Source organism: Sciurus vulgaris (assembly GCF_902686455.1).
Source record: "Sciurus vulgaris genome assembly, chromosome: 7".
NCBI lineage: Eukaryota > Metazoa > Chordata > Mammalia > Rodentia > Sciuridae > Sciurus > Sciurus vulgaris.
The window spans coordinates 55028151-55053608 of NC_136467.1; the positions used below are offsets into that span (position 1 = coordinate 55028151).

A 25458-nucleotide genomic window follows, 5' to 3' on the forward strand; every position below is an offset into this window, starting at 1 on the left:
ATGCTAGACAGGCATTTGGGTGAGTCTAGAGTTCATTGAGAAGTCAAAGTCAGAGATACAAATTTGAGTGTCGAATGCATGGTGTGGAAAAGCTGAAATGAGATGCCCTAGGTAAAACTGTAGAAAGAGAAGGGAGGAGGAGGATTTAGAAACAGCAGAAGTCAACAGAGACTGAGAGAGAGATCACAGAAGTTACAAGAAAGAGGGCTTGGTCAGCTGTGATAACAGTTGTTGAATGGTTGAATAAGATGGACACAGAAAGATAATCAATATATATGGCAATAGGAGATTGTTGGTAACCTCAATAAGTGGGGTTTCAGTGTCTTAAGAGGGTAGATGCCAAGTAGATCAGGAAGAAAGAATGGAAAACAGGTATGTAGACAACTCTTTCAAGAGGATTTGCTCAGGAGAGTAGAGAACTAGGATTGTAGCTGAAAGACTCAGAGATGGAAGCTTGGGTGGAAAACACTAGGGGTGCTTTTACAATAATGAAAGTGATGCAGAAGAGAGGGAGAAACTGACCGTTCATGGCAAGGAGTGTACATTTTGGGAAAAAGCAAGAGGCAGAGTGGTGCTTCAAATCACAGCAGAGGGCTTGGCTTAAGATGGGGCAGGGACAGCACAGGCACTGTAACACAATGTAAGGCAGAGACCCTGGGTGCAGATACAAACAACCTCTGCATTTGATGGTGAAAAGGAGGAGTTCCCATCCAATGACCTTTATTTATTCAGCGAAGAATGAAACAAGGGCAGTAGCTGAGACTGATGTTGTTGGTTTTGAGGAGAGAGAACAAGGCATAAAATGGTCCTTTTGGAGAGTGAGAGAATGACCATCCTGGGGAAATGTAGGAGGACTGTCCGTCTGTTCTGAGTGTCCTTTGGAAAACTGCAGTCAGTTTAAACTGCAAATGATGACATGCAAATTTCCTCTTGTTGTGTTTAACTGCTTTGGTTGTAGGAAAGATGAAGAGAGTTAGGTTTTAACCAGTTAGCAATATCATTTAAAGTGTTATTAAAACACTTCTCTAATTGTTTTCTCTCTGCCAATTCAACTTTTTCACTAAAATCTGCTGTTTGAAGGATGACCTTAGAAGACTATCTCATGGTTCCTTATAAATTAAAATATCCTCAGCATGCTCCCCTGCATGTCTCTCTTTCAGTGATAAGCAGAAAGGGAAAGAAATTAGCACAATATCTCAGAGTACCTCATAAAGCTCAGCACTACCCTCTGTGATCACTTTTCTCTGTGCATGGTACACCTGAAAGTCTTTACCCTGTGAGCTTTTTCTTTGTTTTATAAAATCTCTGCTTGAGGAAAACATGATTCTCCTCCATGCACACACACATATATGAATTCTCTACATTTAAATTACACAGGGTATACGTATGTATATACATGGCAGATCTATTATTAACTGCTATGGGTATCCTATCTTTTTTTCTTACTATAGAATTTAAATTCAACAAGTCTTACAATGAAAATCCAGGCTTACAAAATTTGAATGCATAAAAAAATTAGAAAGAGCTTAACAAGGTCCTTAAGGGAATTAAAAGATTTTGGTAATATCCAAGGGGAAAACCTACAGACTTCTGCTTTCCAGGGAAGGGATCCTCCCACTGCCAAACATGCTAGTAAGTGAAGCCTAAAGAACGGTTATTTTTGTTTGGTTTTTGAGACAGGGTCTCACTATAATGCCCAAGCTGGCTAGGAACTCTTGGGCTCAAGAAATTCTCCTGCCTAAGCTTACTGAGTAGCTAAGGCTATAGGTACATGTCACAACATCTGGATTTAAGAACATTGTTTAAAATGAGCTTGGAAGAGGGTCAGATGAGTTGCCCACAGTGTACCTCTGTCTATGCAAACCAAGGATAAAATTCCTAATCAACTAATTTCATTCTTCTAGTTCCTTAATCAGTATTTTTCTGTCTACCTCAGAGGTATAACATGAGAAGACTAAGTTTTGCAAAGGTATCTGGAGTATTTTAAAGAAAATTGTTCTATATTATCATCATTATATAAAACCTACTATAATTTTAAAATAAGTTGTACACCCCAATGACACCATGCTTCTTAAAATAAAAAAGCCTGTTTCAACCACATTATTCATGTGTTATTATTTATAACAGTTAATCCTTCAGTTGTACATGATTTTGCCTTACCTTTCCATACATGCACATTATATTCTTGTGACCACCATTACCTTTCAATATTATGCCTTTCTTTTTAAATCATTACAGTTATACATTCATTCTGTCTTCTAGTCTTATTAAAAAGTCATGGTCCATACGTTTCAATAATGATCCCTACTATAGGAGCAATGATAATAGGAGAGGGACAGAAGAGTGGATGCTCTTTGCACAGGGGCAGTTCTAAACTTCTTCAGGGTGATACACATTCAGAGAGATCTGTAGTTTGAGGCACATGACTTATAATTATACCCCTTCATCTTCCCCACAACTTTTATATGTTCTGTGTCTCCTAAAAAGATGATTCAGTCCTACTGTCAAGTACCTGTGAATAGGACCTTATGTGGATATAATGTCCTTGAAATAAAAGCAATTTAAGATGCAATTGCACTACAGAACAGCAGGCCCTTAATTCAGTGTGAGTGGTGTCCTCATGAGAGGAGAAAAGAGACACAGAAAATTCTATGAAAACATGGACACAGGGGGAGAATGCCACAGGACAATGGAGGCAGAGAAGAAAATGTTGCTGTTACAAGTCAAGTAACACCAGGGATTGTTGGCAACTAACAGAAGCTAGAAAGAAGCAAGTAAGGATCATCCTCTATGGGTTTCACAGGGAGCACTGCCCTGCTGACACTTTTGAATTTAAACTTCTAGGCCTCCAGAACTGTGAAACAATAAAATTCTCATTTCCTTTTTTTTATACCCTCAATATTTTTTATTCATCATAAATAAGTATAAAATTTCGTGGGTACAAATAAAATAAATCATTACATTTATATACAATATAATATATACAATGTAATTTGTGGCTTTTTTTATATTTAGGTTTTTTTTTTTTTTTTTTTAGGGGAAGTCTTAGGTTCACAGCAAAACTGAGAGGAAGGTACACAGGTATCTTAGCCGACATTTCAAGCCATTAGTTGGTATTATTTGGTTACCAAAGCCCTCAGAAACTGATACGACTTTCTCTTGAATGTGTGTGGGACCTGTGATTAGCTCCTGCTAATGGGATGATGAAAGCATGTTACTCCCAAACCTAGGACTTACCTACCTCTTCCTTGATGCTATGGAAAAGGCGAGAGACTATGAGTCCCTACCACCACAGGGAACTAAAAGGAACTGAACTCTGCCAGCAAACATATGAGCTGGGAAGCAGAGCCTTTCCTAGACAAGCCTTCAGATGAAAGGATGGCCTGGCTGACATTTTTCCTACAGTCTTATGAGGCCTGAAGCAGGGGACCCAGTTGAGTTGTGCCTGGACTTTCGGATCCACAGAAACTATGAGATAATGACTGTGTGCTATTTTAAGATGTGGTCTGTAGTAATTTGTTACACAGCATAGAAAACTAATACACACAGGAGCACAGCAGACTGACTTTCATTCACTCTGAGTCTAGAAAATGTTGAAAGCCAACCACTTCGTGGATACTTTTATGGATGCTTCTGAGGCTCCCACAACTAGGGATTCTTGCAGTTCCTTTGGTGTAGGAACATACATCTTTAATTTTTTTTTTATTCATATAGACTGCATTTTGATTCACTGTACACAAATGGGGTACATCTTCATTTCTATGGTTGTGCATGAGGTAGATCCATACCATTCGTGTAATCATACATGTACACAGGGTAATGATGCCTGTCTCATTCCACCATTTTTCATCCCCCCACTTCCCCTCTATGTAACCTACAGTTCCATACATACATCTTTTTTATAAGGCAGTTTCTTGCAACTTTTTCCTTAGTGTCTTAGGCAAATTAGTGTTGCCCTTATACTTCTTGCTGCTAGGATCTCCCTGTCCCTTAAGGGGCCTTACTGGCTATGACCCAGGTCAAGCGCATGATGACAGCCTCCTCTATGAGGACCACATTTGATTGCCAATAAACACTCAAGTATCCTTTGGCCCAACTAACTCTAGGAGCACAGGCAGTTTCCAATAGGGCAGCAATCTCCTCAGCCCATCCTTCTGCTATAGATTTGCTACACAGTAGCCTGAGGACAACAATGTGAGGTCCCTTCAATGGCTAGACACCACATCAGGCTCATCCAGAGTCCTATTGAAGCCTTTTCTTCCCTTCACTTGAAGAAGTGGGAGTGGGTGACCATCATCACAGGCAAGAGCTCACTTCAAAGAACTTCTTTACTGAAGATGATTACTTCTTTAATTTTCTTCTCCACATTCACTAAACCTTTTATCCTTAATCTAGTTTGAGAGTCAAAAATTCATGGAATTGATCATTGAGCACTTCCTTTATAAATTCTGTGCATGGGGATTTGTCTTACAGTCACTTTGGTCTGTGAAATCTATTTTATTGACAACACCATTGGAATGGAAGCAGAAAAAGTACCATTGTTACACTTAGTATTCCCAAGTCATTAAAGAAGTATAACTTAGCTAGGGAGATAGCTCAGTCAGTAAAGTGCTTGCCTTGCAAGCACGAAACCCTGGGTTCAATCCCCAGCACCGCAAAAAAAACAAAAATAAAAAAAAAGAAGTATAACTTAGAGTTTAATTTAATGTTAACATTACTATACGTATGTAGTTGACATTTTAAAAATTAGTAATATTTACATTCTTTGTCAACTATTAAGATTTTGAACTTTATATGACTAAAATAACAATTCAACATCCTCAAATAATACATAAAGTGCAAGAAGAAATACAGAAAGAGATAGAAGTCAAGGAATCAAAGCATATTGCATTCCATTAGAACTTCAACTATGGGTGCCAAAAGGCAAAAGTGCTCTATTTAAAATATAAAATGTTTATTCATTCATTTATTGAACAAATATTTATTAAATGCCTACAAAGGGATAAATTCTGTTTTATTTAAATTTTGAAATATTTAACTCTATTTAACCAAATACTTTTTTAAAAGCACACATATAAGAAAAAAATATGTACATCAAAGTCTTAGAAATACCTGCTACTCCAGAATTACCTGAAAAAGCATTGCTGTAATATCTAGAGAGAGTCTGCATGATGTCTTTTGAGTGCTGGGTCCACGGCGCTATCTTTCTGTAGGTTTTTACCCGATGAACAAGTTGAGAACCACCATACTGAAGAGACAAGGTATCTCCATGATCTTCATAGAGTTCTTCAAATAACCTGAGCAGAAGAAAAACCTCACATTAAATAATTTTACCAAAATCACTGCGTACGTTATTCACTTGACCCTAGACTCAGAACAAGTCTTTACATTATGAGTTCTTCTGAGCCTTTTCCTTCAAGTACATGCTTCAAAATCTCAAAAATAAACACACATGCAAAATGTATTATATTTTATATTTTATAATGATACTTCAGTATGCGTTAAGGTCACAGAAAACACTAAAAAGAAATCAGGGATACCAAAAACATAAACCATCAAAGTCAAATCAGTTGATTCTAATCATTAAATGACTCAACATTCTGCAATCTGCCAAATCAGAACAAAATTTTGTTCCCTCTGAATTGCTTTTGAAAAAAGATATGCTCTTGTTGCAGACAGTGCCTTACTCTATTCAGGACTGCATAATAAAATATCATAACCTATGTGGCTTATAAACAATGAATGTTTATTTCTCACAGTTTTGGAGGCTGGGAAGTCCAAGATAAAGGCACCGGCAGATTCAGTGTCTAGTGAAGGCCCACTCTTAGCTCATGGATGGTGCCATTTTACCTGGACCTCACATGACAGAAGGAGCAATCTAGTTCTCTGTGGTCTCTTTTAAAAGGGCACTAATCCCAAAGATGAGTCCAGCCTCAGATTTGATCACTTCCCAAAGCCTCCATTTCCTAATACAATCTCTTTGGAGGTAAGGATTTTAATATGAGAATTTGAGAGAGACACGAACACTCTGACCATAGCAGACAGATAAACCACATTCTTGGAAATATGTACATGACTGAAATTTATATTTCTACAAGTGTCTGTTAATATTTTCAGTGCAGTGATATCTGTGGATATGGCCATGTGTAACCTGATTATTTTCCTAAGCTATGAAAATCTCAGATGACCACAAAAGCTGTCATTTTATTTTTTTAAAAAATAATACTTCATGCAATGTCGTAGAGCCAATGGACAGTGAAGAAATTAATACTTGATGAAGAATTAATCTTTTATCCATCTCATATTTTTAGTTCAAAATGTATGAAGGCACAGTTCTTATTTTTATTATTGACATCTGGATTTTTTTTTAACCACCCCCTAGTTTGTCCAAGCATTTTAGATTTATCTAAAAAAAATAGTGTTTATTGATAATTAACATAAGCAAAAAAAGCCCATGGAAATAATATATAGATCTTTAATAAAAATATTTATAGGGCTGGGGGAGATAGCTCAGTCGGTAGAGTGTTTGCCTTGTAAGCACAAGGCCCTGGTTTCGATCCCTAGCACTGCACACACACACACAAAAAAATTATTACAGAATTATTTGAATACCAGCTTCTAGCAACATAATCTTTAAGAAACTAAAAGTAAAAAATAGCTCATAAAAATCCTTATTGTTAATCAGGTTTGCTTTTGGTCATTACTGGTATTCAAATGGCAGAAAACAGGACTTACCTAACTGCATCTGTATCAAACTGTAGATTAGGTTTGTCAATCAATCCCAAAGAAAACAGCTGATAAGCCAGAGCACATTTTCCCACCATGAACTGTGCTGTGTTGGTGCGATCTAAACAATCCACACAGTTGGTTCGAAGAATGCCAGTCTAAAGAGAAATACCTTAAGATTTCAATCATTATTCAGTCACCAACACTACTTCTATACTTCATGAGAATTCTTAAAGAAGCAGAAGAAAGGTTATGAGCAATTGTCAATCTTGGACAATATTAATCATTCAGTTAAGTTAAAGGTTAAAATAATAAAGAACATTTTTTAAATCATGCAATCCTATATTTGCTGCTCACTTAATATGGCTATAACAGCATCATTAAACCTAGTTTATATTCGAATTTACTTCTTTGAAAGTTCAACAAGAAAAAATAGATAGCTGTTTTCCAGAAGTATCCATTAGTAAATGTGAACTTTTTTCTGATATATCTCCTTTATTATTCAAACCAAATATGGTTGAAGCCACATCATTCTTTAAAGCATCGTTAATAGATAGTATAGTATAACTGGCTTGTTATACTATACTATAGTTGTTGGCTCATTCCAATTTAATCTTATCACATTCATGTTGTTTTTCTATTTCCAATAAAAAACTTAGTATGTAGAAAAATTCATGTCATATTATTTCAGTTGTACATCCTTCCATAAATTTTAAATATTATCAGTAAAGCTTTAAAAAATCATTCTCAAGTGATTAATAATTCTGCATTAAATAAGATGTATCTCTTGGGGGCTGGGGAGATAGCTCAGTTAGTAGAGTACTTGCCTTGCAAGCACAAGGCCCTGGGTTCGATCCCCAGCAGTGCAAAAAAGATGTATCTCTCTCCATGACTGCTTATAGAAAACACTACACACTATAGATACACATTCTATTCATTATGAATATATCATCCATACCTGTAGGCGACCAGTGGGAATTACACATCCTCCTAGTTCATTCCACCTGTGTTTAAAAATAAATGCCTTTAAATTTTTTTTTCCAATGGTGGGTAGAGATTGAACCCAGGGAGTGCCTCAATCATACTAAGTATATGCTCTACTACTAAACTATATCTCCAGTCCCCTACTTAAGAAAATTGAATAGCATGTGTACTTATTTTTGGTACTAGCTTTTTGTTAAAAATAACAGAATCAAAGTAATAGAGCTGAAGGGACCTGGACAATCAGCTGATTCTGTGTGTTCTCATTCTTTCAAGTAAGTGAATATGCAAATAACTAAGGTGGACCACTCACCATTTTCTCCTCAAAGAGAGCCCAAGAAAGGGCATCTGAGCTTATCCCAGTGCCTCACTCTTTGGCATTTTGTCCCCCATGTTCAAATGAAGTCTCTGCTGCTTCTATTTATGCCCATTTCCTGTGTGATCGCTACAAACATGCATAATTGTAGAGCATCTTTCTAATAAAATCTTTTAGGTCTTACCCTTCTCCATTTAACATTATCTCTTCAAGCTTTTCTTCATGAAAATTTTGTTGCATTCCTATGGAGGTATTTTTTTGTTTTTACACATTCCTTTTAGACTACTTGTTTTTTTCCCCATGTATTAATGAATGTAAGGGAATGTGTTTTGTTATGAAACACTGTATCATAATATTAATATTTTATTTTAGTTATTTAAAAGAAGGTATGGGGTAGGAAGGACCTAACACAATAGGTCTGCTATCCTTAGAAAGGGCTGCTCAAAGGTTGGCTCCTGCCAGGTGAGGTGGCACACACCTATAATCCCAGAGGCTCGGAGACTGAAACAAAGGATCACAAGTTTAAAGCCAACAACTCAGCGAGGCTCTAAACAACTTAGCAAGACCCTATCTTTCAAAATACAAAACAGAAAAAGGGTTGGGGATGTGGTTCAGTGATTAAGCACTCCTGGGTTCAACCTCAGGTACCAAAAATAAATAAACAAACAGGTTGACTCCTGGCTGGTATCTGGAATGTGGATTTTAGGAGGATCCCTACCATTCTCAGAACTACTAAGAGTGGCTTATCATGCCTAAACTATTTATAGAAACAATATGGCTTTTGATGAACATCTTTCTTTCTGAGAGTCTATGTGATCAGTCTCTAGTAAAAAAACCTCAAAGTTCTAATAAGCTTCCCTGGTTGGCAACTTTTTACAGATGCTGTCATGACTTGTTTCTCAGGGAATGAAGTATGTGACTACACTGGAAGCTTGTGCCTGATTTCCTCTGGACTTTGTCCCTTGAACTTTTTCCCTTTGCTAATTTTTTAAATTTGTTTCAATTAGTTATACATGACACTTTGATACATTATATATAATGGAGTATAACTTCTTATTCTTCTGGTTATACATGATATAGAATACATGGGAGAAGGAAGGATAGTAGAATGGATCAGACATTATTAACCCTTTGCTAATTTTTAATTTGTATTCTTTCACCATAATAAATTATAGTTAGAGCACAACATATATTGAGTACTCTGAGTTCTCCTAGTGAATCACTGAACCTGGGAATAGTCATAGGGATCCCTATCACAGATGCCCTAAAATTCCAACTATAACAAGTGCAAATAATAACAAAAAAACTATTTCCAAAGATACATACACTAGTAGTTGGGTTTTGGTTTTGGTTTTTTGACTGCAGTTAATTATATTAACTGAAAATAAAATGCTGAAAGTATAAAATATTGTTCCTTAAAAGATAAATAAGGCATGGATCTTTGGTCTGAAACTCAAAAACTAGTAATGAAGAAATATCTGTGCACTAATAACTATAATCCAATGATAAATACTGTTTTCAGAAAAGCATTAGTATTTAAACTATCAGAAATATTTCTGTTGCTATTAAATACTGAACAACAAAATTCAATACTGAAAATTTTACTTTACAGAAATATTTTATGTAATGTTTACTCTACAAAGCAATAAATAAGAACCTGTGGTTTCTATCTCAAGTTATACAACAAAAGGATTCCCAGGCTCACAGTGAACACGTAATACACAGTCCTGGGAGCAGCTTGACTCCACAGAGGACTAAATTCACCCATCTTCCACACTGTACAAACTTTCATATTTAGAATATTTTTATCCATAAGAACAAAAATCTTGATTTAAGTTTTTAAATACCACACATACTTTTCATCTGGCCTCAAAATGCTACAGTAAGAATCAGGGCGGTTGACAAAGAAACCTGTTTTCTTCACCACACTTTCTGCAATCACATTCAACCGATCAAGAACATTGCACAGCTTGCTGCAGAGGAAAAAAAAATTGGGCAAAGTGAAAACCCAAGTTGCAATATATACTAAATACATATAACATATCCTTATGTTTTAAATATATATAGATATATATTCTTATATCTAAAATAAATCAAGTCTATCATAATGATATTCAAGAAATTATTTTTTTAAATATCTTGGCTTATATTTAGTAGGAATACTAATAATGTCAGGAATATAATGTATATTCAATAACTAACAATATTTGATGCAAAAGAGACCTGAAGGACTTATAACTTTGTATCAAATATTGGCATTACTTAATTTTGGCACAGGACATCCCCAGAAGAGCCTTTCCCCAAGCCTTTCACTTCTCAAGAGTTGTTAGTCAAGTTCATACACATTCATGAAATGACTGTGTCAAGAGCATAATGTATAGTGCAGGTGGCAGGGGAAAAACATTAAAAAATAAATTCGTTGAATAACAAAACTACACTCAACTTATACTTTGGAAAAGGCTATATATGTGTGTGTGCATGCATGTGCACTTGTGTGCAGCTAACTAGGTAAAAAAATACAGTAATATTTTAAAAATACCTTAAAATAAACCTAGTGCTTATATGATGCATTGTAAATGAGTAAAAGATAATGTAAATTTAAATTCAATCCCTGGTACCGCCACCACCAAAAATAAAGATAATATAAATTTAATAAAAGAAAGTTCCTTGAAAGAGAAGAGTTTTGAAACAGATCTTCCAAGATAAAAGAGCGGTATTAAGGTTCAGAGGTGAGGAGTCCCCCAAAAGCTCCTGTATTAATGCAGAAGGTGAACAATTAGATTACAGAGAGCTATAACCTAATCAGTCCATTCTAGTTTGAATGGACTAACTGGGTGGTAATTGTAGGTAGGCAGGTAGGGCTTGGCTGGAGGTAAGTGGGTCACTAGGGGCATACCCTGAAGGGTTCATTGTCTCTGCAGCCCCTTTCCCACTCTGCTTCTCAGCCACCGGTCTCCATGAGGTAAGTACAGCTTCTCCACCATGTCCTTCTGCCATGATGTTTTTTGCCTTACCTTGAGCCCATAGCAATAGAGTTGGCCCATTATGGACTAAGCCCCTGAAACTATAAGCCAAAATAAAATTTTCCTCCTCTAAGTTGTTCTTGTCAGGTATTTTGGTCACGGCAATGAATGCCTAAACTAACACAGTGGGGGAAGCACTCCATGGAGGGCAGGCAACAGGAACAAAGACTCAGGGTTAGAAGCTTGGCTGCTACATTTGGGGAACAACATAAAGATTAGGTGTTCTGGACCAGAATAGCCCTGGAATAAGAAAACAGTTACTACATTCTGGAGCTAATCAGCTGATGAGGCTTTAACATTATACTAAAGAGTGTGTATTTTCTATAAATCGTCTGGAGATCCACAGGTGAGGCAGTCTGAAAGTGGTATCTGAGGAAGTAGTGAGAATGAGATAGAGAAAAGGGAAATTAATGTCTTTAAGAGATAGTAGAGATGTACTGAAATGATTGGATACTTCAAACAATTTGCAAATGGTATAAATGGTAGGAAAAAAGAGATTTTGGTCAATTTAAAAACTCAAAACAGCTGTTCAGCAGGTTCATGAAGGAAGAGTAATATGTACTTTTCCATAGAGATTAGCTTGCTGCTATTTGTTACTACAAGAAAAGGAAATTATCAAAACCAGATACATATCATTCACCTTTTGGTGTACTTGGCCATATCCCAAGGAATATAGACAATAGTGTGCTCAGGAGGCAAAAACTGATTAAGGTAGGTCACAGCAGCAACAAGTTCTTCACTTAGAATTCTTTCATGTTTTCTTTTTTCTCGTTCCTTTGTCAAAAACAAACAAAAAAGTGTTTAATTAAAAAAAAAAAAGTATGTTGGGGATGTGGCTCAGGTAGAGGACTTGTCTAAAATGAGTAAGGCCCAGGGCTTGATTCCCATCACTGCAAAAGAAAAAGAAAAAAAGGAGTGTGTGGTGGGGGGGATGCCTATAAAAAAATCAAACATGTAAGCACTGTAGTTACCTTAAATCAAAGGATGATTTTAAACATTTTTACTTTTCAACTTATGTAAGAACAAAAGCCCAAGTCTTAAAGATAGTGACATGAAATCTATCTACTAAATTGAAAATAATATAAATTCAAATAAATAAACTCTTCATGAAATTAGAGTCAACAATGAACTTTGAAGAGCCATGGAATCAGATTTCTCCTAATTAACCTCTCCACAGCTTCAAGAAGCCCAGTTTATCCATCAAAGGCCTGGCCCTAAGGCTCCATAGCCCATTCCAGTAGAGATATCTGCTCAAGAACCAGAAGGGAACCCCTAATTCCATCCAACTGAAGACAAGAGGGAAATCAATGGGGTCTGGATGGACAATCCCCAAAGTTACAAAGCAGATAGCAGTTTCACAGACTCCACATGCTTTTAAATTTGACTCATAACATATTGGGTGAGATAGCCAGTATTCTTCCTTTTACACTGAGGCAGGATGATTGAGGCTGAGATGCTGCCTCTTGCCTGTAGCATCTCCTTAGATAGATATCACCTTGCCTTTAATTCAAGGAGGATAATACTTTTTTGCAAGGCTCTGTAGTTAGAATGCTGGTCTGCTACTTACTGCCCTTGGACAATGTTGTCAGTTTCCCTTGGTCTCCATTTTCTCATCTATAAAAGGGGGTCATAACAGCATCTCCCTTAATATATTAGTGTGAAGTTTAAATGTGACAAAAAGTAGTTCTTATATAAGTGGCTGGCACATGGTCTAATTAGCTGGTTTTATAGTTATTATGATCAGATCTTCACTTAGAAACAAAGGGGAAAAAAACCAATTCTGTAATAATGACACTGAAAAGGTGTCAGGGCACTATTGTTGGCATCAAACTAGTTCTGTGTTGCTTTCAATCATGGAGATTAGCTTCCAATTGCCATGAATTTAATTAGATAACCACTGTGGAAACAAAAAGGGTATCTATTTCACATAGCTAAATAAATCAAATGGACAAATTAGAGAAGAACCAAAAACAGTGCTAAATCAGTTTAGGATGAAAATCTATTTTGCTTATTGCTTTTATCTGAGAAAATTAAATTATACATCTGGAATATTTCTCAAAAGCATTTTAAATCAAACTAGGGAAACAAAAACTTTTTGAAATTCTTATATCAAATCTGCCATTTTATGAGATAGAAAGGAAGATTATTTAATCAACCTTTAGTCATTTCTATGTAAAGAATCTGCTTTATGCACAGTATATGGTGGGTTAGTGTTAATGTGTTGCTTAATCAATCTTCTTAAGGTCACAGAACACTTTAACAACCAAATGAAAACTTCACATACACAAATCATTCCACACATTGTTTCAAAGGGTTCAAGATCTCCCTAATGACCATCCCCAGGTTAAACACTTCTGATGTACAGCTTGTATGCGATCTCAGGTTAACTTCCTACTGTTGCTACCTAGGAGCCACATTGAAGGCACGTGGATGGCTGAAAAATGTCTCTCAATCAGTGCCTCAAACTTCTACAACTAGGGATATGTTTGCAACACAGGGTAAAAGAGAAAAGATATCAAGAAAAATATTTCACTTCAGTAACTTCATCCCTCAGTATCATTCTGTACACACATGCATTCTTTGACTGTAATCATAAGGTAATAAAATCTCCTTCCAAGTGAACAAAATAAACATCTTTGATTCTATGTAAAATAACCAATGACAAAAAACAGAATTTCTTTTCTATGCTATGAAATAGCAACTTAATCTTCAAGTTATTTTCTAGTTAATCTCTAGTTTTTGTCAGAATTTGTGTTACCATGGAATGATTTTTTTTAAAAGTATAATTTAAAAATCCACTAGCTGGCTTTAAGAATTCAAAAATAAATGTAGATGTTAGAAATCTTGGAAGGAATAAAACCAAGCAAAAAACGTGAATAAACCTGCTAGCTTCACTAACTTTTTAGCTACTTTCTTTTATTATCAATTTCAGAGGTCGCATAGATAAGCAGTATATTTCCATTAGCATTGCTACAGGTAGCACCTCTGACATCTGATGGTGGTGGTAATGGCTGCCTAAGCTGTTTTTCAGGAACTTAAAGGGCCTTTTTTTCTATCACCAACCAGTAGAAACCACCAATCCTTCACTTGGGCCTGTGCAAGTGTTCCGTGGAAGACCTTTTCACATCAGGGGACCAAAAATCCATCCTCCTGGCAAGCTAACTGCCATTTTCTGAACATCCTCCCTATGAAGATACTTGAAGTTTGATTCTATAAGTGCAGAATACTGTTTATGTCACTTTTCCTTACTTTCATCACCTTTCTTCATGCTTTAAGTTACTCTGTTTCTTTATCCCACAAATATCCCTAAACTCTAGGCTGAGAGAGATTTAAGGCTGATTTGAGGAAAGATTGCCTAGCTCCACATAACTGACCACTTCATAAACTCTATTTTGCAAAACTTCTTGTTTCAGTGATTGGCATACTGTGGGGAAGGCAAAACAGGCCTGGTTCAGTAACAGTAATGGTTTCCAATCATATGTATATGTTAGAATTATTTTTGAATGTGCATAATTAATAGAGAATTATTTCAAGCACTGTAGCTTGAATCTCCATTTAACCAGAGCATTTTAACCATACCATAAGAAGTCCATAAGACATGAATAAGATACTAATTTAGGTCTAGGTTTATATATCAATAATGCTTTATAACTCACTGCTTGAGCAATAATTTATTCCTATAATAATGTCTATACATTTACTGGAAAAGTATTCAGGAGCATTTTCATTATTAAAGTTTTCCTACTTTAATTTTTCAATTATGCATAATATAGCTACTGTTCAATACTAAGCTAAGGTTATAGATTATCAAGCTATTACCTTACAATATTCTGAGTTGACAAGGACAGAAACATTAATATGAACACTATGAATTAATGTGAATAAATATCTAGAAAATGGCATATTTAATACCTGAATGATTTATTTTACAAAGTCAATATCTGGAAGGATGTGATTATATAAATCAAAAAGGAAGAAAGAAATTAAGCTGACTGCCTCATTGTCACCATCCTTTCCCAATCCCTGCACCTGTCATTTGTGGGTTATATTTTCCATGCTCTTCATCACATACATACACCCACACATGCAGACCCTTTGAGCCCACTCCTGGGAACTACCTTTCTCCCCACCCCAAGCTTTGTTCCATTCCACTTGACTTTGAGTACCTGTAATTTCACTTGCACTCTTGTTAAATCTCCATTCCCACTATTACCTGTTAGATCACATCATCATCACAGGTAATAGCTCTGCCTTCAACATTCTTATCCAAAACCTCTTTTATTCTCAGATTGCTTTTGCTTTAAATGCCCCACCTTACAAGGACCTCAACCTACCAACAATTCTACTTTCTCTAGCAGTCCTCACCTTGATGTTCCCTCCTTTTTCCACCTCAGCTTCTATGGTCCACTTCAACCATATACTTTGTCAAAATCCAAAATGCCTTTGATCCTGGTTTTTTTTATAGGTCACACCTATCTGGAAAAACTAAATAAGCACAATTACCTATCACTTTAATCTATTCTTATACACATACACAAGCCTTCCTAGAAAAAGGCAAGTAATAGCAAAAAGGTTCCATTTAAGAAATCACTGCCAACTTTAAAGCGGCTCTTAGTACTGCCTGAATGTTTCTAGTCAACTTACACTCCCACATACACGAGACTGTTAAACCTTTCCTACTATGCTCAAACCTCCAATTTCATAAGATGACCTTTCCTCCTACCAAAAGAGAAATGAAAGCTGTCAGAGGGAGCAGGCAAGCACATGTGCGCGTGCACACACACACGCAGAGTACATGCCCTTGTTCTCCAGGTTGACTTCTATTCTCTTTCCTCTTGACCTAGTTAATGCCTCTTCCTTCAGGCTGAGGCTGACTCATCACATCCTCAGGAAAGACTTCTTTTCCTTGATGAGCACTCATGGCACCATTTATGCTGTACCAGCACCTGTGCATTACTTCACCATCCCCACCATGAGCTCCAGAAAGGCAGGAACTGTTTCTAAGGCTGCCTTGACACACAGGAAATCCCCCAAAATACTTGTTAAATGATGGAACAAACACAAGATTCCTTTTTTTTTTAATTAAACTGACATATTTATTAATCAACATCTCAGAATAATCTCAGATACTACTATGTTGTTGGCTACTGTCACAACCAAACATAAAACAAAAACTTTGTTTCTTATACTCTTGGGGTGCTTTGGGCTGCCAGAACACAATAGATGCAGACAAATTTATCGTGTGGTCTCCCTGACCTCCACCTAAGGCCTCTGACCTGTGTGCCCACTCACATACACAAGATATGTTGACCAGTCCATGCACTCTGACAGAGAACCATGAGTCCTAGAACACCACCATCTCTGAGCTTCTTACCATCCCACCAGATTCTGGACCCAAAAAAATTCCAATTTCTGAATCTAGTCTTTTGATTCTATTACTACTGCTACGGTTTAGATATGAGGTGTCTTCCAAAATCTCCTGTTTTAAGCAGGAATAGTCAGAAGCAAAATGATTCAGTTAGGAGAGCTATAACCTAATCAGTTCATCCTAGTTCAAATGGACTAACTAACTGAGTGGCAATCATTGGCAGGTGGGCCATGGCTGGGGAAGGCATGTCACTGGAAGAATGACCTGGAAGGATGCATCTTCCCTGAGGTCTATTCCTTCCTCCCTCTCCCTCCCCCACCCCTTTCTCTTCTCATCTGCCATGAGCTGAGTACTTTTCCTCTACCACATCCTGAGTCCACAGCAAGGGAACTGGTTGATCATGAACTAAACCTCTGAAACTGTTAGCCAGGTAAACTTTCCCTCCTCTGAACTGTCCTTGTCAAATATTTGGTCACAGAGACACAAAGTTGACTAACATATTATTTTGTCCATGAATTCTGACAGATTGTTGAGAGGGCTACCTGTATCAAGGCTAGGCTATGGCAGCTTGATCTTCATCCTCCTCTGAGTTGTCCTGGGAACTAGGGCAGAAATTTCACACACATCTATTTCACACACACAAAAAATCAGAGCCTGATATGCTGCATCACTTTCTTCCCTTAAAAACATACTACTGATTTCTACAGGTATGTAAGGAAGAGGTCACATGGAATCTGAGACCAAAGAATAGCAGCTCAGATAGCTCAGACACTGTGAGCTGTCACAGCATGATAATCTACAAGTCTCTTCTCTAGAGAAAGGAAAACACAGCTTATTAAGCCCTTTTGTGCTAAGGAAAAGTTGTCCAGTGTGTTTGATAAGCACATCATACCTTCACTAAATTCAAGATGATGATGGGAGAACCGAACCTCTGAAGCATCTGGTCAAAGTGAAGGGCAGCCACATGAGCAAATGGATCTGCCTGGTCCACTGAGAAGGAAAAAGATGAATCAATACCCAAATAAAAATTATAGAGCAGAAATAAGTGTCCTTTAAACATCTTTTACTATTAAAAGAAATATAATTCAATTAATCTAGTATTTTTGCTTCCCAATTCCCTCTCAAGGAGTTTACTGGACACTCATCATGAGTTTATTAAATGTGAATGCTTTTTATATTTCTGAGATGAAATATAAAGAATTTACTAACACTCAAAATTAATAGCAAATTTATTGGAGAAAAACAATGGCTGGGCATGGTGTCACATGCCTGTAATCCCAACAACTCAGGAGACTAAGGCAGGAAGATTGCAAATTCAAAGCCAGCCTCAGCAAATTACTGAGGCCCTAAGCCACTTAGCAAGGCCCATCTTAAAAAAACATAAAAAAAGGAGATGGGGTTGTAGGTCAGTATAGAGTGCCTGCCTAGCACATGTGGAGCACAACAGAAGTTACTCTTCTACATTATCTACTGTACAGGACTAAAATTTCACTAACACTAGGCATTTATTAGATTTCTGGGACTATAGTTCATTATCTTTAAAGGTGAAGAGAGAAGAGTTACTATTAAAAGGATTGTTCCACGCACATGTAATAGGTGGTTTAGGCATCATGGTTGAGATGTCCTGGGACCAGTATAAGGGAACTGATCCTCTAACTTGCACGTAGGAAGAATAACTGCCCGCAGTAAACGACATCACAGAAGCGTCACAGAGTATCTGTTCAGTCTCCACTTCATTTGCAACATCACCCTGGAAAGAAAGGTGCATTTAAAGATATTTGGCGTTCTCAGAACATTTTAATGAAAAAGTTTCAAGAATACAATGAAATCATAACTCCTATTCTTTGAATGTCTTAAAAGAAGTAAATATTGTCAATATTCAATGTGCAAATTAGAAAAGCAAAACCATTAAAATGCAATAAAGAAAAGCAATTAAAAGTATCATGGAATAGACTAGAAAAAAATAAAATTAAATAGCTAATAACTCAAGTAACAAAGAACAGCTTGACTGGCATATGTAGTAGAGAGAAACAGAAAAGAAAAACAATTATATGAAATGAAATTATACAGGAGATGAGGAAGACCAGAAAAATATCAAAATTTAATTCTGAAAACCAAAGAGGAATGAAAGTACAAAAGAGATTTAAATAATGTCTGATAGAAGTTAAAAAAAAAGTGGTGGTGGTGGTGGTGGTGGTAGAGGTAGCTTTACTTATAAAAGTATATAACGATATGACAAGGAATAATTTTAGAAGTATTAGTAACATACATGTGTTTGATTATCCTTTGACTATTCAAAAGTAAATAATATAGCTGTAAAATTCTGATTTTTCTTAAAATATCAGTTAAAATGAATTTCAGTGCTGATATAATTTGAAGAACAATATTGCTATTTTAATCCAGGATCAAAACCCAATGCCTCACTTAATTTGTCTTCTTCATGACACATTTGCTCAAGACTCAAGTTGTCTATTGTAAGCAAAGAGGAAATACTCAAAGGAGTGACATAGCTGATGACAAGATGGGTGGACTTCTGCTGTTATTTTACAGATGTGAACAGCAAAGGAGTCTGGGGAAAAAAGGGAAGAGTGCAACAGCTTTTCCATGTCTTGCACTACTTTGCCTTTTCATCATGAACATACTCTCAATGATGAGGGTGCCTTCCACTTATTTCTTGAGTGGGGTGCTTTGCCATTTTTGTCTCTACATTAATATGTACTATATTTGTTCACATATTTCAAAAATGGCTCATCCTCTAAAACATTAGACATTTCATAACTCCATTGCATAACTCTAAGATAGCTGACTTTTCAGAACATTTGTATATTAGTCATATTTCTCACAAGTTTCAGATACTCTGAAGAACTAATTATTCTCTTGATAATAGACCAGGCTAACAAATTGCACTTCTTTAAATTCCACTTTGCTTCAGCTATGTTAGCAAAGCTGATGTAACAGGTTAAAATGTTGGCAGCGACTATGTCTGTCATCTTACCTCACAGTTCGCGCCTCTCTTGAGAAAACGGGTCCCAGCAAACTTACTGGATCTTCTTGCTATTAGAGTGACATATACAGGTCGTCCATAGATCAACAGCTCTTAGAAATAAAGTTAAAGTTGTTTAGCATTCAGAAATGTCACACAAAACCAAGAGAATCATTATACTTTAAGGATACATTTAAATATATCTTGTCCAATGGCCTAAAGATACCAAAAACACTACCCAAGAAGGGAAGAGAACTAGGTCTGATAACTATTCAGAATTGTGCAAGAATATTAGCAAAAACCATTTTGCCTAAGATGTGATTTCTATGAATTTCAGAGGAAATGGTAACAAGGTGTAGTATTCCTGGCCAAGGGTAGGTGTGTCTTTTATTGTTGTCAAATCATGGATGCAAACAAGCACAAACAGTTCTTCCTTCAGTCTTCAGAGTCATACACCTTCCAAAGAGAGTATGTGTCATCTATCGGGATGTTTAAATTATGAAGCAATATAGAATATTGAGGAAATAGAGTAAACATAATTCTGCAAAACAGGTCCTGAACACTGAATTATTGTAAAATGCTTAACAACACACAGCTTATTAGTTATATCACTTTATTTAAATTTCTGAGCCACAATCCCATCTACTATAAAATGGGATAATTAAAAAGTAGCTATAAGTTGAAAATCACTAATCTAAAAATCTAAAATTCCAAGTGCTCCAAAATCTGAAAAGTTTTGAGCACCAAAATAAGCCACAAAAGGAAAATCCTACACATGACCTTGTGTGATAGATCATAGTCAAATGCAGGCATGGAAAAATACTATATAAAATCACCTTCAGGACAAGTATTTAAATTGTATAGGAAACATACATGAATTTCATGTCTAGACTGGGGTCTCATTCTCAAGAAATTTCATTATGTTTATGCAAATATTCCAAGATCCAAAAGATCTGAAATCTAAAACATTTCTGGTCTCAATCATTTTGAATAAAGGATATTCAACTTGTATTTTTGCTAAGTGATTGGGAAGACTACGCAACTTAATGCATGTAAAACTTCTAGCGCCTGGACTGTAGTAAATGTTCAATAAATAGCAATTACTTTTATCATCATATAGACTTCCAGAATTCATTAAATGCTTGATAACCAGGAAACAAGATTCATCGTTTAAACTAATGAGCCCTAAAATGATAATCTATGATGTTGTTCACTACTGATAAAAACAAACATTTATTATTCTTAATATATGCCAGACCCTAAACTAGATCTTGAAAAAAAAAAAAATGGTTTAGAACTACATTTTAGAAACTGTAGCACATTCTCTTTGGTATCTTTGGTGGTGAAAAAACTTATTTTTTCCTCAGGTAAGTTTCATTTCTGGGAACAGATGAAAGTGATTCAGGGTCAAATCTCATTATGCAGTGACTGATCAAGAAGATAATACCACTCTTTGGTTGAAAATGATTATAAAGTAATAAGCCTGATTTTCAAGTGTAGCACATCAATCTCACTCATCTCTTTTTCCAAATCCCTAGGTCTACATCTAGCCTCTCCCCTCACTTGCCATAAAGAAGACAACACTGACAATCTTCAGGGCAAACCTCTCAGGCTAATGCCCCTTGATTCCACTCCTCCCAAATGTTCTTGCCTACGAAGGCACAATAATGGTGAGTCACATTCACCCACTTAATGGTCTCAAAGCAACCACTCCATTAAAGCTTTCACTATAGGTCTTAAAAAAAAAAAAAAAAGAATGTCAACTGAAAAATGCAAATACACAAATGCCTTCCACTACCTCAAAAAGAACAGAAAACAACTAAATCTGGGCTGGGGCTGTAGCTTAGTGGTAGAGTGCTTGCCTTGCATGTGTGAGCTGCTAGGTTCGATCCTTGGCACCATGTAAAAATAAATACATAAATAATGATATTGTGTCCATCTACAACTAAAACAATTTTTTAAAAAAACCAAATCTACTTTCTAGATAGTACACACTGCCTTCCTAAACATCACAATGTGATGGCAATTTCTTGAAAGGCTTCAATGTTAGTTAGAAGTTAAATGAAAGATCAACCTGGAGAAGGAAAAATGTTTTCATCAAATTGAACTCATCAGCTTACCCCATGGTTCAACCTACTTCAATTTAGTATAATAGTTTCCTTCCAATCCACAACTTTATTGCATTATTCCTGAACTACTGTGGCAGGCTTTTTCTAACTCAAATAACGTGTTTTAGTCTTCATTTTACTTAATCCAGTTTGAGAAAATGGCTATCCATTCAAGCTTCCTAAATATTACTTAACGCATCTCACCCTTCTGAAAAAAATTTTTTTTTCAAAAGTTCAAACACCAAACCCAAAGTCCTTAGCCTGACCACTAAGGCAATCTGGTCACTGGCAATCTGATCCCCTCCAATCTTCTTCCCACTGCATCCAACCTTCCCAGGAGTATTATACACAAGCCATGAGTATACCGCCATGTATTTTTCCATTTCTACTCTCATGGCACTACAGCAACCCAAGATCTCTCTCTGGTACTTCTGAAGCCTGAGTTATGTTCAGGACCTAGTTCAAGTTCTGTTCCCATCCTCTCCACCTGGGAGGAATTCTGTTCCTCTCAGATGAGCATGATTCTCATTACCTAAATAGCTTAGTATGCAAATAGCATTTTCTTCTTTGTTATTTATTAATCTTTCTGAGTACATAACAGGTCTGTTCAAATAGTCATTTTTTTCTTCTTTGTATATCTATTGCCTGGTATCAAGGGTAGGTTTTCCTGATGGGGTGCAAAGAACAATAATTATAATCATATAATCTACACAGAGTTTTTTGCAAATTGGTACAAGTTTAATAATACATATCTTATGCTTTTACAAAAAGGATACTCGACTGCCCACAGAACCCATGGATAATATACAATAGCCAGTCACGATGCACTGTGTTTTTAATTATATCCAGAAGTTCACCATTCCATACATACTTCATATAAGGCTCACTACAGATCCCAAATACACCTGAAAAACAAAAATTGATATCAGAAAAATAAGGAAACTGATTGACATTCAACTCATTTTTAAGTTCTTCCAATGACATTTTTAACTTTAAAGCAAGATGCCTGATTAATAGAATTGTCATTTTTAGTGGATATCATTCTTATCAGCATTCAGAGCATTGTGCTGATTCTGTACTAAATCAAAAAAGAAATGCCTTTTCTGATTTCTGAGAGTTTTTAACTTAAGAGAAAGGAAAATCAGAGGGAAAGTAAAGTCACAGGTACAAATACATTAAGAAGTCAAGAGAAGACAGAGAGCAAGGGTTGAGAGCATAGCATGCAATCAGAGCGCCTGGGCCTAGGACATCCTGTCTCTGCCTTTTATCAGTAGCATGACAGGAATGACCAAGAGTGTTACTTACTAGCTCAGTGCTTCCGTTTCCTCACCTACAACCTGAATCATGTGGTTGCTGTGCACAAAATAAATTAGTAATGTATAGAAAGTACTTAGAACACCTGCTTGGAATGCGTGCTGAGAACAAGCCTGGCACGTTACTCATACTTCCATAAAATGTAAGTTATTATTACATCAGTCCTTTTCCACATGGAGAAATTAATTTCACCAAACATGATTTAAAAATATCCAGATAAATGTATTAAATAGCAGTGAGTTTTAAAAAATCACCTCAAGTGAAAAATAAGAAGTGTATATATAAACTAATAGCTTAAAATATTGTATCAGTTTTGGATAGTAGTCAAGTAATACCATGTTTTGCCTCAAAATATGATCTGTTAAGAGTATTAATTAATTTATTTACTTTTGTGGTATTGGGGATTAAACCCAGGGCTACTCTACCACTGAGCTACATCCCCAGCCCTTTTTAATTTTATTTTGAGAGACAGGGTCTTGCTAAATTGCCCAGGCTGGCCTCCAACTTGTGATCCTCCTGCCTCAGTCACCTGAGTCACTGGGATTACAGGCATGTACACCACACATGGCTAAGTGTATTTATTTACATACCAGGATGAATACCCTTTGGTTTGATTTATAAAAACTAAACCTTCTCTGCCCTTTCAGAGTATCACATGAGATAATGAAAAGTGCTGACACTCTCCAACTTTGGCACCTTAGGCAAGTTACTTAACATCATCATTTTCCAAACTGTAAAATGATGATACTACTATTCAGAGATGTTGTTCAGATTAAAGAGTTTTTGCAAAGTTCTTACCACATTGTAGGATACACAGCAGATATTTTTTAAAGGAAAATGTGTTATTTTCCTTTTTACCTACTTCCCCACATTTTGCCCTTGCTGTTTCCTATCAGTTTTCTCCTGTGTGGTAAAATAATCTGTGACCCCAGCAAAGATGTCAGAATCCTAATCACCAGAACTTTTGAATATGTTATATTACATACCATGTAGGAATAAAAGTACAGATAGAATTTAGGCTGCTAAGCAAATGACTTTGAGTCAAGGAAATTATTCAAGATTATCCGTATTATTCTGGAATATCCAATTAATCTGGATAGGTCCAATGTAATCATAGGGTCTTTATAAATGGAAGAAGAAAACAGGAGTGTGAATATTAGAATGAGTAATGTGGAAAAAACAACTTGGATGGCTGCTACTGGCTTTGAGAATGGAAGGAAGGGAGCTGCAGGGCAGGAAATGAGAGAGCCCTGACAAGACAGGAAGGGTAGGAAAACTGGTTTTCCTCTAGAGCCCCCAGAAAGAAATGCAGCCCTGCTGACACACTAAACTTACTTCAATGAGACCCATTTTGGACTACTGACTTCTGTAAGATAATAAATGTGTTATTTTCAACCACTAAATTTTAATTTGTTATAGCAACAATAGGTAACTAATATACTACATCATTCACATTTATCAACTAGAGCTGCTCTAAAGACAGCAAAATATATTGAGTAGACTCAGAGGCTTAATTTAGATCCCAGAACAATTATTCAAATTCAGAATTTGGATGATAAGTAGTGCAAACTGAGTGATATTTTTGGCTTTATTATATTTCTAATTGTGATGTTCAGAAATGATACAAGCAAATATTAAGACACTTTATTGGTCTTGTTTTCCATCTGTCTCTGGTGATTGGGGTTACAATGCAGACATTTGAACAAGAGCAAATTTATGTTATCTAGATGTCCTAAGGATAGCTGAGGTTCAGCAGTTGATCTTAGTTCACATCATAATCAATAAAATAACCATAGGCAAGGACAACGCCAGGGATGACATTCAGTTTAAGTAACAGCCTACAAGTAGACTAGAACCTTTGGGAAAGCACTAATAGAACATAGTCTCTTCTTGAGTGTCCTGAAAGAACAAACCTTCTGAGTCCAGTTTTAGATTGGATTCTGCCTCTACACCCACATCTTCATCACTATCAGTTAAGCTACACAGAGCTCAGGGCACAAAGATACTGTTGACTTACTATATTTCCACAGTTGGTCCAATTCAGCTAAGGTACCTTGACTTTAAGTTTGAAATGATTCCTTCCTAACACTCACAACAGCAATGCTTTCAGTTTTAGGGTTCTATACTAACCCAAAAATCTGGAAATTGATACTGATAATTGGTATTGATAAAGGGGAACAAAGTCTGTAAGTGTCTGGTTTAGTCTACCTCCAGGGACACCCTAAACTAGTCACATAGCAGTGACCCGACAGTGGTCCTTAACAAGAAGCAGGGCCTACGAGGGTCTTATGGGACAAGCTGGGACCAAACAAAGTAATAACAACCTCTGACCTGCTGCACTGATTCCTCTGGACATTGGCCATATGATCTTCATCTTGAATCTCAGTTTCCTATTTAGTCTTTGTTTCTGTAAAACTGGTATTATCCTTATTGGGCAGAGTGTTTATGAGGCTTAGAAATATTATTTGTAAATGTCTAAGCAACCCATAGATTTTTTTTTCCCAAAAAAAGTGTTGAACTGGTCTCTGTGATGGAAAATAAGATAGACTATATTCTCTGATATTCAGAAAAACAATTTTCCACTTAAATGTCACGAAAAGTCTAGACCTGAATGTATTCCATAAAAAGTGCATGAATAG

At 36.2% G+C, this 25458-nt stretch overlaps 1 protein-coding gene across 2 annotated transcripts in view; it reads right to left on the reverse strand.

The window, feature by feature from the left end:
• The window catches only part of FIG4 (FIG4 phosphoinositide 5-phosphatase), a 118281-nt gene that overhangs the window by 63546 nt on the left and 29277 nt on the right, over positions 1 to 25458 (reverse strand). For both annotated transcript variants that reach the window (XM_079149116.1, XM_079149117.1), the window contains 9 exons: positions 22282 to 22410; positions 19410 to 19510; positions 18002 to 18164; positions 17307 to 17404; positions 11687 to 11820; positions 9880 to 9996; positions 7685 to 7730; positions 6736 to 6884; positions 5131 to 5297 (listed from right to left, as the gene is read on the reverse strand). In XM_079149116.1, coding sequence (XP_079005242.1) covers positions 5131 to 5297; positions 6736 to 6884; positions 7685 to 7730; positions 9880 to 9996; positions 11687 to 11820; positions 17307 to 17404; positions 18002 to 18164; positions 19410 to 19510; positions 22282 to 22410 — 1104 coding nt within the window. The remainder of the gene's footprint in view (positions 1 to 5130; positions 5298 to 6735; positions 6885 to 7684; positions 7731 to 9879; positions 9997 to 11686; positions 11821 to 17306; positions 17405 to 18001; positions 18165 to 19409; positions 19511 to 22281; positions 22411 to 25458) is intronic.